Source organism: Phlebotomus papatasi, chromosome 2, assembly GCF_024763615.1.
Source record: "Phlebotomus papatasi isolate M1 chromosome 2, Ppap_2.1, whole genome shotgun sequence".
Classification (NCBI taxonomy): domain Eukaryota; kingdom Metazoa; phylum Arthropoda; class Insecta; order Diptera; family Psychodidae; genus Phlebotomus; species Phlebotomus papatasi.
The window spans coordinates 63,029,303-63,045,398 of NC_077223.1; the positions used below are offsets into that span (position 1 = coordinate 63,029,303).

Here is a 16,096-nt window from a genome sequence, read left to right on the forward strand (position 1 = left end):
GTTGCATCGACTAGCTTAAAGGCTGGCACGGCTGGCAGCAATTTTTATAAAAATGATTTTAAAAGAAAATTTACCCTATCATTGTCCCTGTATTATTGTCTTCGCCCTATGTCTTTCCAATTTTTTAAATGTATTTTAAAGGTTGTTTAGGCAGATATTTCGTTCAAATACGAAATACCAGAATCTAAAATAAATCCGAAATGAATAATTCCTAATAGCGATTTTTCAAGTTCGAAGACAAAAAATACCATAAGGATCATATTTCTCAAGTGATTTGAGTAAGTCTGAATTCTTTAGAAGGGTCTTGAAACCCTCGAAAAGTTTGAACTGATTTCAAGCAGTAATGAACCGAAAATTACACTTTGCCTATATTTTTCTATTCCTACGCATTTTGAGCAATCTTTTAAACATAATATTTTTTTTAAAAATGCCGTTTACGATTTTAGGAATAGGTTCTCCAGATAAATAAGTTCTTTAAAATATGTAGGAAAAGATCTTAGATTTATTTCAAATATTTTTTTTTATTAGGGGAGTGTTAGGTACATTCACACATGAGTTTTTTCCTAAAATTAAGATTTTTTAAGGTGAAAAATAATTATTTAAAATTTGTCCTATATAATTTTCATATAGTAAATGTCAATAATCAAAAGACATCAACGGAACATAGAGGAAAGTGGGACTGCTTTGAAATTGGACTTTTTTCTCCTATTTTTAAATGAAACTAGACCTTATCAGGATATAATTTAGCTTCACAATTGGTTTGTTCAGTTAACTAGATTATAATAAGGTTCAGTTTCATTTAAAAATAGGAGGAAAAAGCCCAATTTCAAAGCTGTCCCAATTCAAAGGTGATTCAATTTTATCCCCCAGAGAGCGTATTTATCCCCCGATTTGAGCAAAATTGAATTCGTTGGAAAGGTTTTTAATCCCACACAGAAAAAAATATTTTGTAAAAATGTTCGTAAATGTTTGTGAATTCCTATGGGGGATTTACAAAATGCTCGTGAATCGTATAACCCACAAACATGTTCGTAAAAGTTTATACTTTTTTCACAAACATTGTTCGTAATATGATCACTTGGCGAGCATTTTTTGTACTTTTACAAACATTTGTTCGTAAATGTTCGTAAACACACAAAAAATGTTCGTAAAATTTTGTCATTTGTTCGTAAATGTTTGTTTTCCTGTCGAACATTTCACGAACATTTACGAACAAATGACAAAATTTTACGAAATTTTTTTTTGTGTTTTTACGAACATTTACGAACAAATGTTTGTAAAAGTACAAAAAAAAGTTCGTCAAATGATCATGTTACAAACAATGTTTGTGAAAAAAGTACAAACTCTTCCAAACTTGTTTGTGGATTATATGATTCACGAGCATTTTGTAACTCCCCCATAGGAATTCACAAACATTTTCGAACATTTTTACAAAATATTTTTTTCTGTGCAGAAAAGTGAAATTAATATTAATTGTTATTAAAAGAACTAGGCTTTTCTCAAGCGAGACTTAGACTAGGATCGGTTTATCAGCCCTCTGGTGAAATCAAGTGCAGTAAAGCTTACTTAAAAACCATTAAATTTTTTTTATCCATAATTTAACTGTAGTACACCTAAACTATTTCGGTGAACATTTTAAGTGTTATATAAAGTGAATCGATATTCAATTAAACAACATTGTAACAGTTGTATTGCGTTTTCATCAATAACGAGCCCTTTGGATCTTCCTGAACACTTGAACTTTCCCCAACAATTGATGCAAAAAAAAAAGAAACGGTCATAAGGGTGAGTTCGAGAGAGTCAATGGTCAATAAGAAGAACTAACTCCTCTATGAAACTCGTGAAGGAGAGGGGAAAACTCCTGGAATTTCAGGTGAATCGTACAAAAAAGTCCATTTCAAAAGGTGCAAAAAAAACCTCAGAGGAATGTTTAGGGCAGGTAAATGAGTGTTGTCTGTTCTCCCTGTGCTCTGCGTGACTTCCCTGACTGAAGATAAATAGAGGGAGAAGAAAGGAATTAACAGAAAGAGGAAGTCTAAGAGTGATTGAAGAGACAAATCGTTGCATTTAAAAGTATTTGAAATTGGAGGAAATTGCCAGAAGGTAGGCAAACCAGTAGACTTAATTATACCTTTCTTCTGATTCTTCTGGATACTTTCTTAACGACTTTTCTTGGATCACGGGTAAATCCCGTGAGTGAATCCTGTGTGAATCGTCCAAAAATCTCCCGAAGATCTGGATTGTAGTAAAAATGCTGCTGATGTTGTCTTGTAGGGAGAGTTTGTCCAGCAAAATCGTGTTGATTAATCTCAAAGCCACCCCGAATGGGCGGAAACTTATTTTCTGTCTCTCTAAAAGGTCCTATCGGTTGATAATAGTGCTCCTGAATTGCAAAAGGACCATCTTGGACTACATATCGATTTTCACTAACTGTCCTGTGCGATTTTCTCACAAGACGTCGTTTTCTACCCTCACTTTTCGCGCTCTTTTCACTTGTCTTTCTGGCGGGAATCTTTTTCTGTGATCCATTACCCCAATTAAAGAACTTCATTGTGTACTTCACTTAAGCACTTAAGAAAATCTTTACAGTTATCACAAAATTGGAGCACTTGAAGGGAGCTTTCGGGGAAATCTTCCTACTACCCGACTTCACTGATGAATAAATGAAAAATTAATGATTTTAGCGGCATTACATGGGCGTTTAATTCACCAATACAGCGTCATAAATCATATAATTGAAGCCATATACTCCTCTATTGGAATTCTACTATCGATTGAACCAATTGTGACCAAGGGGCCAATGTTCTAATACTCTTACAGATTTTTTTCAAAGAAAGATCTTTATGACTGAACCCCTCGACCACTCGGCAAAACGCCTCCAATTGCTGACTCCAATCATTTAGCTCTGGCACAGTTTTCAGGAAGAGTCATTGCCAGTCCAATGGGAAGGAAAATTGCATTTTCAGGTGAGAAATTGCAAAGTTAATTACTTTCTACAGTAGGCGCAAAATCCCATTGTCAATTCAACATCAAAATCTTGCTCAAACGAAAATTGGATGTACGCGTAAATTGGGTAAATTGCAAAAAGTGCAATTGTAGTGCTAAATTGGCAGAAAGAGTGAAAAATTAACCGTGTTAAATTTCCTTGACAATTGAAATTGAGAAGAACAAAGTGTGGGGTTCAAGTTTTTTTTTCCTGAATACTCACTGAAAAAAAAACCCATTCAAAACAATAAGAATGTAGCCAAAGAAAATGCCATTGATGAGGATAATTTGGGAAAAAATTCCACCACAATGTCATTTGTAATTTGCGCAGAAAATATTCTGAAAAATCATTTTATTTTTTTGTTGTTCTAAGTCCAGTCAACTTCCTTCAACAGTTTGGTTCTGATGAGAAAATACTCAGACTTCGGCCGAAGATACGATTGGGCAGATAATCTAAAGGTAGGCTTAATGAGGGCACAAAAGGAACGGAAACCCCTCATGATGATTATTCATACCAGTGGATGTCCAGCTTGTCGGAATCTTAAAACGAACTTTGCAAGTGATAAAACCCTTCTTGAGATGAGTAAGAAATTTGTAATGGTAAGCGCATTGGATGAGGAAGAGCCCGAAGAAGAAAAATTTCAGCCAGATGGACAGTATTACCCAAGGTAAATTAAATTAGGAAATAAACAGTGTTGTTTGATCAGTATATAGAGAAAAATTGATAAGAAATTACTTAAAACAATAACATAAGGTACCGTCGTTGCGGGTGACTTTGCACTCGGGGGGTGACTTTGCACTCTGCTGTTTGTGAGACTTTGAACAATTCTAGCACTTATTGATAATCTTCGCCGATCTGGTCTACCATGTCAAAGTATATAGGGATATGTTAAGTACCAAGTAAGGTACAATGATCCTCAAAAGGATTCTTGTAGTTTCAGTAATAGTCAATGAAATCCTAGTATAGGTATTTTGTCAAAAAACGACTCCGCGAAAAAGTTATCTGAAGATGCAATTCCAAAATCGATTTCAGAGAAGTAAATTGCCCAAATCTATTCTAAATTTATCTGGCTAGAATAATCCACTTCGATTTTGTTCATTATTTTTAGTAAATTCCTTTTTTTCACTATAGTCTACCTAAGAACGCATGATTTATATTATAAAATTGCTTGTAATGGACTTTCTTAACCTTTATTATAGAAGTATTTGGCCAAAAATTATCCAATTTTTTTTATAACTTAAGATAAAATGACCGAGATCTACAAGATGGTGTAGTCGCCATCTTGATTCGACGATTCTGCCCGCCATTTTGAATAACTGTCAAAACAAAAATCTCATACGATTGATCTGAAATTTTAGTATGTTCTGGCTGATGTCAAGACCTTTTCAGAACATATATAAAATCCTACCTAGGTCAAGCGATTGTCTGGATACTGGGGCTCCAAGTTCAAAATTTTGACATTTTCATTAATACAGAACTACGGACAGCTTCCTTTATCGAAACCATCACAAAAAAGACAGTATTATCGTTAGGTGATGAGATCTAAATAACAAACAAAAAGAAAAGTAATGTTTTTCTTTATAACAGCATATTATTTGAAGATCTGAAAAACTTTTGCAAATATGAAAAAATAAAAAAATAAATAAATGCACTTTTCATTTTTTTTTAATTAAGTAAGAGTAAATAAATATATAAAATAAAAGCCGCAACCATTTCTAATGGTTACTGAGGCATTTCGTTTATGTTTTAAAATTCAGGATTAGAAAATAAAGATCGCCAAAATATGAATATTTCAAATTTTTAAACTTTGAGCCTCTGTATCAAGGTAAATACTTGACGTAGACCGGAACATAGATACGTTCTGAAAAGGTCTTGATATCAGCTACAACATACTAAAATTTCAAGCCAATCGAACCTGTTTTAGATTTTGACAGTTATTCAAAATGGCGGACAGAAACGTCAAATCAAGATGGCGATCATGTCATTTTGTAGATCTCGTGCATCTTACCCTTAGATGTGAAGATCTTCATTGTCTTTTATTATCAGAAATTGTTGATTTTTTAGTATTTATTAAAAAGTGCAAAGTCACCCGCACCTTATCCCCAGTGCAAGCCTTTTTTCTTAATTTTTTTAAACATAGTAAAATTTTATAAAATTAATGCTATTGGCACAAAATCCATTCATTAACAACTGAATACAAATAATTTTACTCAAAAACCCCCCTCCCTTCACTTTAACTATCCACTTTTAGAGGGCAAATTTGAAAAACAGCGAAAAAACGTGCAAAGTCACCCGCAACGACGGTACTAAAAAGTAGAAATTAAAAAATTTTAGGAAATCAAAAATGTCTATCCTACTTTTTCACACACTTCTTCGTCTCGTGAGATTTACAACAAATTCAATTTGGATTTGATTGAGAAAGACAATAAAAAATTGACTTCATAGTACCTCAACAAAACCATGTCCGTTTTGGATTACTCGAACTCGCGTTGTGCATTTTTTCACTTTTTTTTAATGTTTTATTGCTTCGAATGTGTAGAGGCCATTCGGAGCAACTTTCGTCAAAAATTGCACTTTTGACAGAATATTTACATTTCTAACTTTTACAGTTCAGGCAATTTCAATTGATTGAATTTTATTAAATTGTTGCAAAATTGAACATAATTTTAGGGTTAAGGGCAGAATCACATTGAAAGTAAAATGCTCGCCGTAGCCTCATCGTAAATTCTGACGCAAATTTTCCATTACCGTATTACCTTATCTCATACTCGGTGGTACTAGGTGAAAATAATATAAGAAAATTGAATAAATAAAATGAAAATTCGATAAACGATGAGCAAAAAAAACTCTAAGAGAAATTAATCGTACAATTTTTGTTGCTCACCGTTTATCGCATTTTCCTTTTATTTCTTCAATTTTCTTATATTATTTTCACTTAGTGCTACCGAGTATGAGATAAGGTAATACGGTGATGGAAAATTTGCGTAAGAATTGCAATGAAAATGCGTAAATTAACAAAATACGGTGAGCATTTTACTACGAATGTGATTCTGCTCTAAAGCTGAAAATATAAAATATCGCTTCATATTCATACGTTAAAAATTAAAAACTGTTACACCAATAAACAGTTTTGAATCCCTTTTGAACAGTTTTTTCGAGTGAAAGCTTAAAGTTTTAACTTTATTACTAGGCGATTTTCAGCTCATTCAATTTAAAGCCCGCATTGCAAAATAAAAAGAAAAAACGTTTTTTATTATAGAGTTTATAGTTCACACTTCCGCTTTTATAGTGACACTTTTAGCATCTGGGTGTTCTGAGATAGAAGCCATCAAACAATATTAATTATAGTTCTCATACATTAATATTATTAATATCTCAAATGGAACTTTTTACAAGTGACGTATGATGTTGAAGGAACCTCGAAATACTCACATTTCACACAATTTTTGTTTTTAAAATGTTTATTTTTCGTTTTTATTTCTGAAGTGGCACTAGCATATTTATTTAAAGACACAAATTATATAGAAATCGCTCTCGGGATTTTGGCTGTTGGGATTTCGACCGATTCGGCATTTTGGCTTTTCGAGATTTTGGTCTTTCGGGATTTTGACATTTTGAGATTTTGACTTTCGGGATTTCGGTTTTCGGGTTTTGGCTTTCGGGATATTGACCTTCATGATTTTGGCTTTTCGAAATTTCGACACATTCAAATTTTGATTTTTTTTCTTGGGGGATTTTGGCCTTTCGTAATTTAGGCTTTTCAGGATTTTAGAAGTTGGGATTTTGGTTTTCAGGATTTTGGCTTTTTGAGATTTCGACCCATTCCCTATTTTGACTTTTAGAGATTTCGGATTTTACCATTGTCTGAGTTATGTGCAGAGTATACTAAGAAAAACTGACACTATTTTACAATTTTTTTTTAAAAGAAAATCTTAAAAAAAAGTTACTTATACAGAAATCTTTCATACAAACCTTTTAAGATAAAACCGGATTCTGAAAGTGCATAAAATTTTCTATCTATAATTATCTAATAATCGAAAAACTGAAAAATCCTCTAATTACCATGAAATTAGGATAAGAGCGAACTTGTAAATTATTTTCGCTAAAGCCTAAAAAGTACTTGTCTAAACATAAGGAAAATCAAGACCAACGCCTAAAATTCTGAAGCTTCCGTACTTAGATAAATGCTTAATATTCTCTTAAATAAATCCGAATAAGCAAAATAAAGAATCTACTCAGGCTCAGTCCTCGCACATATTTTGGTTATGAACACTTTATATTTCTTCCATATTCTATTAATGAATTTGACTTAATTTTTATTGCCATAGTCGTATACCTTACAGAAGTATGGGTTCTAGGACAGAGTATGTGCGAAGCCTGAAAGCCTTCCCCTACTCTGTTCTAGTTTTCCGTTTAAAATTTAAGAAAAAAATGATTTTTGCACCTTTAACTCTTCTTAATCAAGAATTAAATCGGTTCAGCAGAATTAGAAAAGCGTTAATTTAAGTACCAAAAAAATAGGGAAAACAATATTGCCTACAATTCGGGGCAGATCCAATTGTACAAAGATATGATAAATACTTCCGCAAATTTAGGAAAAAAACTTAAAAAATTTGCATAGTGTAATGTATCATAAATTGTGAGAAATTGATTTTCCCCAAAATCCAATTATACCCATTATCCCAAATCGAAAACTTCTAAAAAGCTTTTTGCAGCATCTGATAACTCTCTTAAGTAATTCTCACGAATTTCGTTGCGGTTTTCACGAAGAGGTTTACGCCCCAAGAATATTGAGATCTAGATTTTGAATTGATCCAGTGAATCATTTGTAAAATATTCAAATAGTTGCGGAAGAACGTTGAAAAAACAGTCAAAGGAAAGACATGAATTATTGGTTGAATCATAATAAATTCTCAGTCGATTCAAACTGAATTTTAAAATACTTAAATTCCTATTCAGAGAGAAATTTCCATTGAAATTTCTCCTGTTTAGAATTTACTCCAAGAGACAAAGAATTCTATTGAACAATTTCTGGTTGAAAATTGTGCGTGAAATTAACAATTTGGTGAAATGTTAAATATTCCCCGCAAGTATTTATGATTTAATGGACTCTCTGCTGTATTTTATTTCTTTGCCACATTAGAGGATTTATTGAAAATTTCACAGACTTTAATTCGCACCTCTGATGGCTCTATGGAGCGAAAGGCAATTTTTATTAACACTTTGTTAAAATCATAAGAAAAAAAACAATAATATATGGAAATATGTTGATGCTAGGTAGAAAGATAACCCTTGCGAGGACTTAAGCAATCACCTTGTCATATTTTCTGCGACTCTTGATAATGAAGGTAGTAAATATCACGTCATAAATTTGCAGTAAAATTTATCGGTGATTTGTTTATTTCTGCAGCATAAATAAATATTTCCACACTATCGTCCCACTCTCTGTGAGTGATATGCGAAAAAACAGCGGTATATAATAATTGTTAGTTGGAAGATTGAAATTGAGTGAAAATTGAAAAGTATTTCTTTGATAATTATCCTAATTTTCACGTGTCTGTTTTATTTAACTTCTTTTTTTTTGCTTTTAAACAGAATTATCTTTATATCGCCGTGTGGGAAAGTACTACAGGAGATAATCAACGAAAAACGCATGAAAAAGGAATCAAAATATTTTTACTCTTCAGTGTTGGACATTAGAAAGTCAATGGATCGAGTTTTAGAGAGATTTGAGAAGTGACTTTGAGATAATCTGACAAATAACGGACGAAATTTAAATTTGAACTGACAAGGTAGCACCCAGCGAGCACCAAATGCTAAGCTTTTTCAAATCAGCTGAAAACATATATTTTTTCAGCTGAGCTCTGCTGACCTCGAAGTTACACTAGCGATCGCAGTGGCAATTAGTCAAAGTTATTCTTTTTCCCCAATCGAGTGAGAGACTTTAATGCACTTGGTTTTTGTCTTTGCTGAGTTGAGTAGAAGCTAAGGTTAACCTTTTCCATTATTACAATTTTATGATTCTTACAATAACCACATTTGACATTAAAAAATAAAGCAAAAAATTTAAAATTCACAAAAATTTTAAAAAATCATATTTATATTATAGTTTGAATAATATGTATTCTTAAACCTTTTCCGACCAATAAATTTAATTTTTTTGTCTAATTTTATCAAAAAATATTGTGAATTCATTTATAAAAAAATATACTACACCTAAATTAAAATTGCATTGCCAAGAATTCTTGTCCGCTGTGATTTTAGAAAATTAATAACCCAAGAAATTCTTGGGAATTCTCAAGATATATTGATATTTAATGAATTCTAAATTCGAGAAATATTGAAAAAACTTCGGAACCTCATGGAAATACCAAGAAGATCAAGAACATATAGAATTTACAGCCTCTATAATTTTTATTTAATTTATTTAATAATTCAAAATTATTTGAAATGATTTCCAACAAATTAGCATATTTTCCTGACTTTAAAGGTATTTAAAAACTCTCTTCTAAAAAAATATAAATGCATATCATTTTAATTTAAAAAATGAATCATCAAATTGAATAAATTTTCCATTTAAAAAAGAATGCGTACAGTATTAAAAATACGATAATTGTTGGTTTGTTATTTTACCACGATAATAAAAGTAGTTTTTTTGCGTAAAAATGCGCTTTTGAAAATTTATCATCGAAAATTTATAAATAGAAAAGTGCAGCATATACATTATGCATATGCATCGTGCACGGATCATACATTTATTTCACTTGTAAAATATAAAACATTTTATAACATAAAAAAATATATATTTTCCGCATTTGCCGCAACAAACAAAAACGCTTTTATGTAAATTTTTCAACTTAAATTGTGATAAAACAATTATATTTTATTTTGTAGTATCCATAGAAATTTTTTTGTAGTATTTTTAAAAGGCATTATTGAACTCATTAACTCTTTCCGGACCGCAGCATATGCTTCAAGCCAATTTCACTTTTTTCTTTAAATCAAAAATATCTTTGCTCAGAAATTAATTGAGGTCCTACAAAAAATATTTTACATTTAGACATCCTTATAGTTTGTAATCATTCACAAGAATAGGATTTTTATCAGTTCTGAATAATTAAAAAAAAAAACATTGTTTTCCACAAAGTATTCATATGCTGCTTTGTGTACTCAGAGTCCCAAAAGAGGCGAAAGAGTTAAGTGGGGGAGTCACAACTTTTAAATGGATTTTTTTAAATGCATCTGCAACTTTATTTACCATAAAAAAGTTAAAAAAGTAGAAAAATCCTGTTTCAAGATCAATTACAATAGTTGTGACCGACTGTGAGCATAATACATCGATGGCTGTTCCAGAAAAGATGCCAATATTTAATTGCGAAAATTGAGGAAAATATGCTTTTTGCAAAAGAAAAAACATATTTTTCATAAATAATGAATAATTTTATAACCCCCGACTGAATATTTGCTGAGAAAAAAATATTTTTTTTTCTCGGGAAAATAATAACGCAATTCACTAAAAAATGCAACATTTTTGGTCGGGAGTATGTTTAATACTCTTATTTGACCATTCTCTATAGGCAGCATAATTCCTATAATAATATAAGTAATAAAAATCGTGATTATAATATCCCCCAAGTTGATAAATAATTTCAGGGGAAATTCCAAGTCCATTTTGACATTTTGAGAGAAAAAGAAAAAAAATGAAAGAAAAAATTTGCTGCTAAATGCTTTCTGGCGCCATCTACCGGCAGTATTTAGTTCTGCCATCATCCACTGCGAGCGCTAAACAGTGCCATTTTTATGTATTTGCTTAGCACTTTTTGTTCGAGAGCTGCTGATTGGCCAGCAGACCGATTCAGCAAAAAAATGCTGAAAATCCTATTTTATTCTGCTAACTGTGCTCGCTGGGGCAGTTTGCCATTTAAAGATAAACAACCTGTGAATAGGACAGAAAAAATCTTGAAAACATTCTACTCACCAGAGGATCATCTTCAACCACAGGATCAGCAAGAACCTCAATGGTTTCATTCATCGAATGATATGGGCGCAGTCTGTGTTTCTCTTTCCTCTTTCGGCCACTTCGGCTCTCACTAAAAGTAGCACAGCCATCCTGATGCAGGGCGACTGTATGCCTCTTCTCCTTCTTCCTGGCACCCGGACTAGCAACTGGCTTTTCCCGTACGGATAAACTCCTAAGGAGCCCCCCATTTTCTCCCCCATCAACCTTCTCAATTGCATTGAGATCGACCTGGGATGTACCAGAATTTTCTGGCATAGCCACAATGGGCTGAGTTGAATTTGTGACTGATGATCTTCGAGATCCAGATGCCAGAGTTGGACTAATGGAGCCACTGTAACTTGTGGAACGTTGGGACTCTAAAGTGTCTCTGAAATAAAGAAAAAACAAGAAAATTCGAAAATAGAACACATACAATTTGAGCAAATGTTTTAAAAGTCTATTAGGTAAGCCGTTCATTTCTTAATAGATATCTGATTATTCTGGAATAGGAGGTACTTTTTATTAAAATTAAAAAAAAGATCGCAAGGTAGTGATAAATTATAAGCTTATAAGAATAAAAAGGTGATACGGGATTCACACTGAAGGTTTAGCTGGACTTTCTAAATCCAGCAAGAAGAAGCTACAAGAAAGGCCACAGAGTTTTAAGAATCTATCGGATTAAAACTGAATGAATTTTAAGTTTATCAAAAACCAAAATGTTAACCAGTTTGTTTTTGCCTTTCTTTTATATCATTTACGGGAATTATTTACTACTGACTAAGGAATATAAAGATTCAATTGCAAGGCCTTAAAATCCCGAATGACTCTGATCTATTTTCAATTGTTCAGCTATCGGTTACGAAACACTGATAAAATCTAATTTCAGATCAAATGTTGTGTTTGAAATTTTTAGTGAATTATATTCAGGTAGTCTTAGAATCAGTGTAAATCAGGTTATAAATTGATAATCATAAAAATTATGATCTCGGAAATACAATTTTAGAAGACTTGAACCCGTGAGAATTGTGCTCTTTTACATTTATTTCAGTTACTAAAAAAATGTATCAATACAATTCATGCGATATTTAGACCAAATCATTATAAAAGTTTTAGAAGTTCTGGATTTACAGAATTCAAAACTTAAATTTAAATTTAAAACGAGTACAATGGCAAAAAAGGCAGCATTTTTAGCATATTTTTGCTGAATTGATCAGCAAAAATATGCTGACCGGTCAGCAGCTCTTGAACAAAAAGTGTTATCCAAATATATGGAAATGACACCCCCTCGCGAGTGTCGTTTTTAAGGTTAATAGAATTCAGCTGAAAATACACAAGTTTTCAGTTGAATTAAAGTCGGTTAGAATTTGGTTCTCGTTGGGTTGCAAGTGTTTTTCAAAATCTTTGAAAAAAAACTTCAAAACCTCTAGAAAGAATTTGTGATGAGCTTGATATTATTTTATCATTTGCACTAAGAATTTGGATAATAATGGTATTACTTTCTCATAATTCTGACATGAAGTTGAATAAAAATATTGGAATATTAGATATTCTGAACCAAAGACTAATGATAATGAAGCTTCATATACCATAAATACATTTTAAGATTTTTAATACTTAAACTCCTAGGCAGTCTTTAGACGCAGAGGCTTAGTCCAGTTCCCGAAAGGTGTGAAAAGCAATTTTACTGGATTTTCATAATATTTATAATGGATCATTTGTTTGCCCTAAATAAAGAAATCCTGAAACATTTTCTTTTCAAAACTTATTGATTGAATTGTTAAGCCGTCTACGGCTAAGCTCTAGGTCTGAAGCCTGTATTAACAGGTTTCCACGATCAGTTTTAAAACCAAGAAAATATAAAGAATTTTGCCACTAATATTTGGCAAAATTATTGTGAAGGTTAATGTATATTAATTTGAAGGCTTTATAAGAATTTAACTTTTTAAAATTAAAATTTTTTATCAATAAATACAAATTAGCCGTTCAAGGACAACATAAACTTTCAAAGTGTTAGGCACTATCTGTTTCCCGGGAATCAAACGCCCCGTTGGTATTTGAATACTTAATTGATATCGTGGATGTCTCTTGGAATGGCGGCGATTTCTTTTAATAGTATTCCTAATTCCTAGTGTTAACTTATGAGTCACACCTTTCTAGGCCCTAATCCTAATAGTTAGTTCATGGGTTTAAATAGACTCAGACTGATCCTTGAGAATACTTAGTCTGTAAAATTTAGCGGTAAAAAATAATTAAAGAAAATTCATGCAAAGGATCTGGAATCGATGATCCTAATACAGGCTTCAGACTTGAAGCTTACCACATGAGTTAACTACTCTAATTTCTTATCAATTGAGACTTTTTGGAAAATCTTAACTAAAGACTGGATTTTAAGGGCAGATGATCTATTACATTTTGAAAAATCGAAAAGAAAATCCATTGCATTATAGAATTTGGAAACTTTCAAGAACTGGGCTAAACCATTCGAAAGACGATCGCTTAACTCCTCAATGTATTGTTTCTACCAAATTTTATGGGCTAAATATTCATCTTGAATCTATATTAGTCCCATACAGATTCCGTAAATGAACCTAACAAAAGTTTAAAGATTTATCTCATAAATAATGAGATTGTCAACTCAATTAGTCAGTTTAATATTATAAAACGCTAAAATTAGAAACCAATTCTAATTCCGGATTAGTAGTTTTACATGTTTTGATCACACAATGTTCTAGGTTATTGTTACGAAATTGTTATTAAAAAATTGGTATTGTACACATGTTCATTACGATCAGTAATAAAATTTTTGTAAAGGTAGGGCACCCTTATTGACTACTTTAGCATCTCTTGGAATTTCATCAAAAATACTAAATGCTGCGCTTATTAAAAGTTTTGAAAGCAAGATTGAATTAGGCTTCTATAGGGATAGTATTAAAATTTACTGTATATCATAAACAAACCTACGGACGGTTTAGGCTGAGAAACAGTTTAGTGGAAAACTGGAGAAAATTTAATTTCGTTATTATTTTGATGTAATTACGCTTGACTGTCTCTCGCTTAATTCTCATTTCTGTATAGGCTATTTAGCTTAAGAAAAGCGGTCATAAGGGGTGCAAACAACCTACGTAATCATGGCTTTAAATAACAATCACATGAAATTCCTTCAAATTCCTGTTTCACAGTAATAATTTATGGACAAAGTATCGCGGGATCAGCTGACAATTCCCCTCCCTACAAATAAATGCGGGTAATATTGGTTTGTGAATCACTGTCTGACCTTTTGTTCCGCTTGATTGTCTGCGGGGTGAGAAAACTCACAGATGGTGGTAGTTTGATTGGGACAAAATAGCCCAATTGTGGACTTCCACCATTGAATGGGTAATAAGTGCCAATTGTGGGGTTCTTCTTGATGATGGCACCTTCATTGCCAGAGTCAGAAGAAATATCTTCACACTCGCCCATTTTGGGCGGAAAAATAGCTAAGAAAAAAAACCTGTGCACTAGACCACTGAAAGACACGATCCACAGTCAATTGAGTACACTAATCGACTAATTTGAGATCTTCCAAGAAGATGATCGTGCGTGAATTTTTCCCTCACAGAAAACAACACACAAACACACCACATTTCTCTCCCAGACTTCTTCTCTCACGAATCGTGAGATTCTCACAAAGATGCAAAAATAAATTTTATTGAAAACTTTCCTCACAAATACCTCGTGAATGAGAGAGAGAAATTACTGGTGAGAGATAGAGAAGCATAAAAAAGAACTGTTTTTCCAACAAGAAAATTTATTGAGAAAAGTTTGACTTTTTATCCATCACTGAGATTATTTACGGTAATTTCATGACCAAAAAAAATTTTTCCCTCTACTAAAAAGTATAATTTTCTCAGTATCTAAAAATAAAATTTTTAAAATATAAAAGGAAAACATAGAAATGATGATAATCCATAAATCCAAAAGACATTCTCAGGTTTTTCCTCAATTATCAGAATACTGTGGCACACTTTATCCCGAATCCACCAATTTTTTTTACCGCGGGAGGAAAAGCCATGCAATGTTATATATTATTGGTTAAAAAATTAATGTGAGATGGGAACACTGACTTGAGCACATTCTCTCGCGTTTGACGCTAAAATTACAGCACGAGACCAAAAATAAAACAGCGACCAGACGAAAACATTGATTGAGATTTTAAACTTCCATTTCATATTGTACACACAATATACCAATTCATTTTCACACCCGAGAGCCGAAGCGGCTATCGAAAGCTATAAAGGCATTAAGTGCATTAACATTGAAAACAAATTAACATAAAACTGTCTGATAGGTGGACACAATAAAACTTTGGGCGTTGCATGTCACGCTAAACCTTAGGTAATCTAAAGCATCGTCAATTTTCTTTTCTCAAAGCAACACGAAATAATTGGAAATTAAATAAGGATCGCCAAATTAATAAAATTTTTTGAAAAAAGGTGAGGTCATTTAAGAAATACCGCTATTATGAATTTTGTGTATCAAATCATAAAAATATAAATGTTTAAGTTATATCCATCATAGGCTTTATACATATTTCCATATTAAAAAAAAAACAAATTTCTTCAAAAATGACAAAAAAAATTACTGTGGGAAACACGAAGTTTTAAAGTCATAGTCGTATTAGTTTCTCTCCATACCTGTTATGCAGTGAGAAATTCGAATATCCCTCAATTTATTGAACTACTGAAAACTTTATAGGGGAAACTGGGGCACCACCAAACACGGGGTACCACCAAACACTGCGATTTTGTAATCGGATATTCGACTTCAGAGGATAAGACATATAGGAATTTATAGGCACTATAGGGATGCTTGTCCACTGAAGGAATAGTCGAGATAGTCCAAGTAGTTTAGAAATAAAAATTAGTGTTTGGTGGTGCCCCAGTTTCCCCTATATCAAATATGATTACTGGCCTATACAAGCGAAGATTGAAAATACAACCTTAACTTTCATCCTAAAATCTTTAAAAAAAAAAATAAAAATTGAAAGCAGTTGTTAGCGCCACTCGCGGGGAAAAAGATCGCCCTCTTGCGGAGAAAAAGGATTTAGTGAATTCTCGGAAATGACTTTGCTT

General features: G+C 32.3%; 1 protein-coding gene and 1 long non-coding RNA gene across 6 annotated transcripts in view; one reads left to right on the top strand and one right to left on the bottom strand.

Annotated features, from left to right (window-relative positions):
• LOC129805059 (tight junction protein ZO-1) overlaps positions 1–16,096 on the bottom strand; it is a 115,859-nt gene that overhangs the window by 50,292 nt on the left and 49,471 nt on the right. For 3 of the 4 annotated variants that reach the window (XM_055852873.1, XM_055852874.1, XM_055852872.1), the window contains exon 3: positions 10,965–11,373. In XM_055852873.1, coding sequence (XP_055708848.1) covers positions 10,965–11,373 — 409 coding nt within the window. Of the gene's footprint in view, positions 1–2,131; positions 2,567–10,964; positions 11,374–16,096 lie in introns of those variants that run through there. The other variant, XM_055852876.1, reaches the window with a different exon arrangement.
• LOC129805060 (uncharacterized) lies at positions 2,912–8,778 on the top strand. 2 transcript variants are annotated; one of them, XR_008752042.1, is made up of 4 exons: positions 2,912–2,966; positions 3,381–3,444; positions 3,504–3,653; positions 8,582–8,778. It is a non-coding gene; the product is annotated as an uncharacterized LOC129805060 (long non-coding RNA). The 2 variants fall into 2 exon arrangements; XR_008752041.1 differs by having other exon boundaries at positions 3,364–3,653.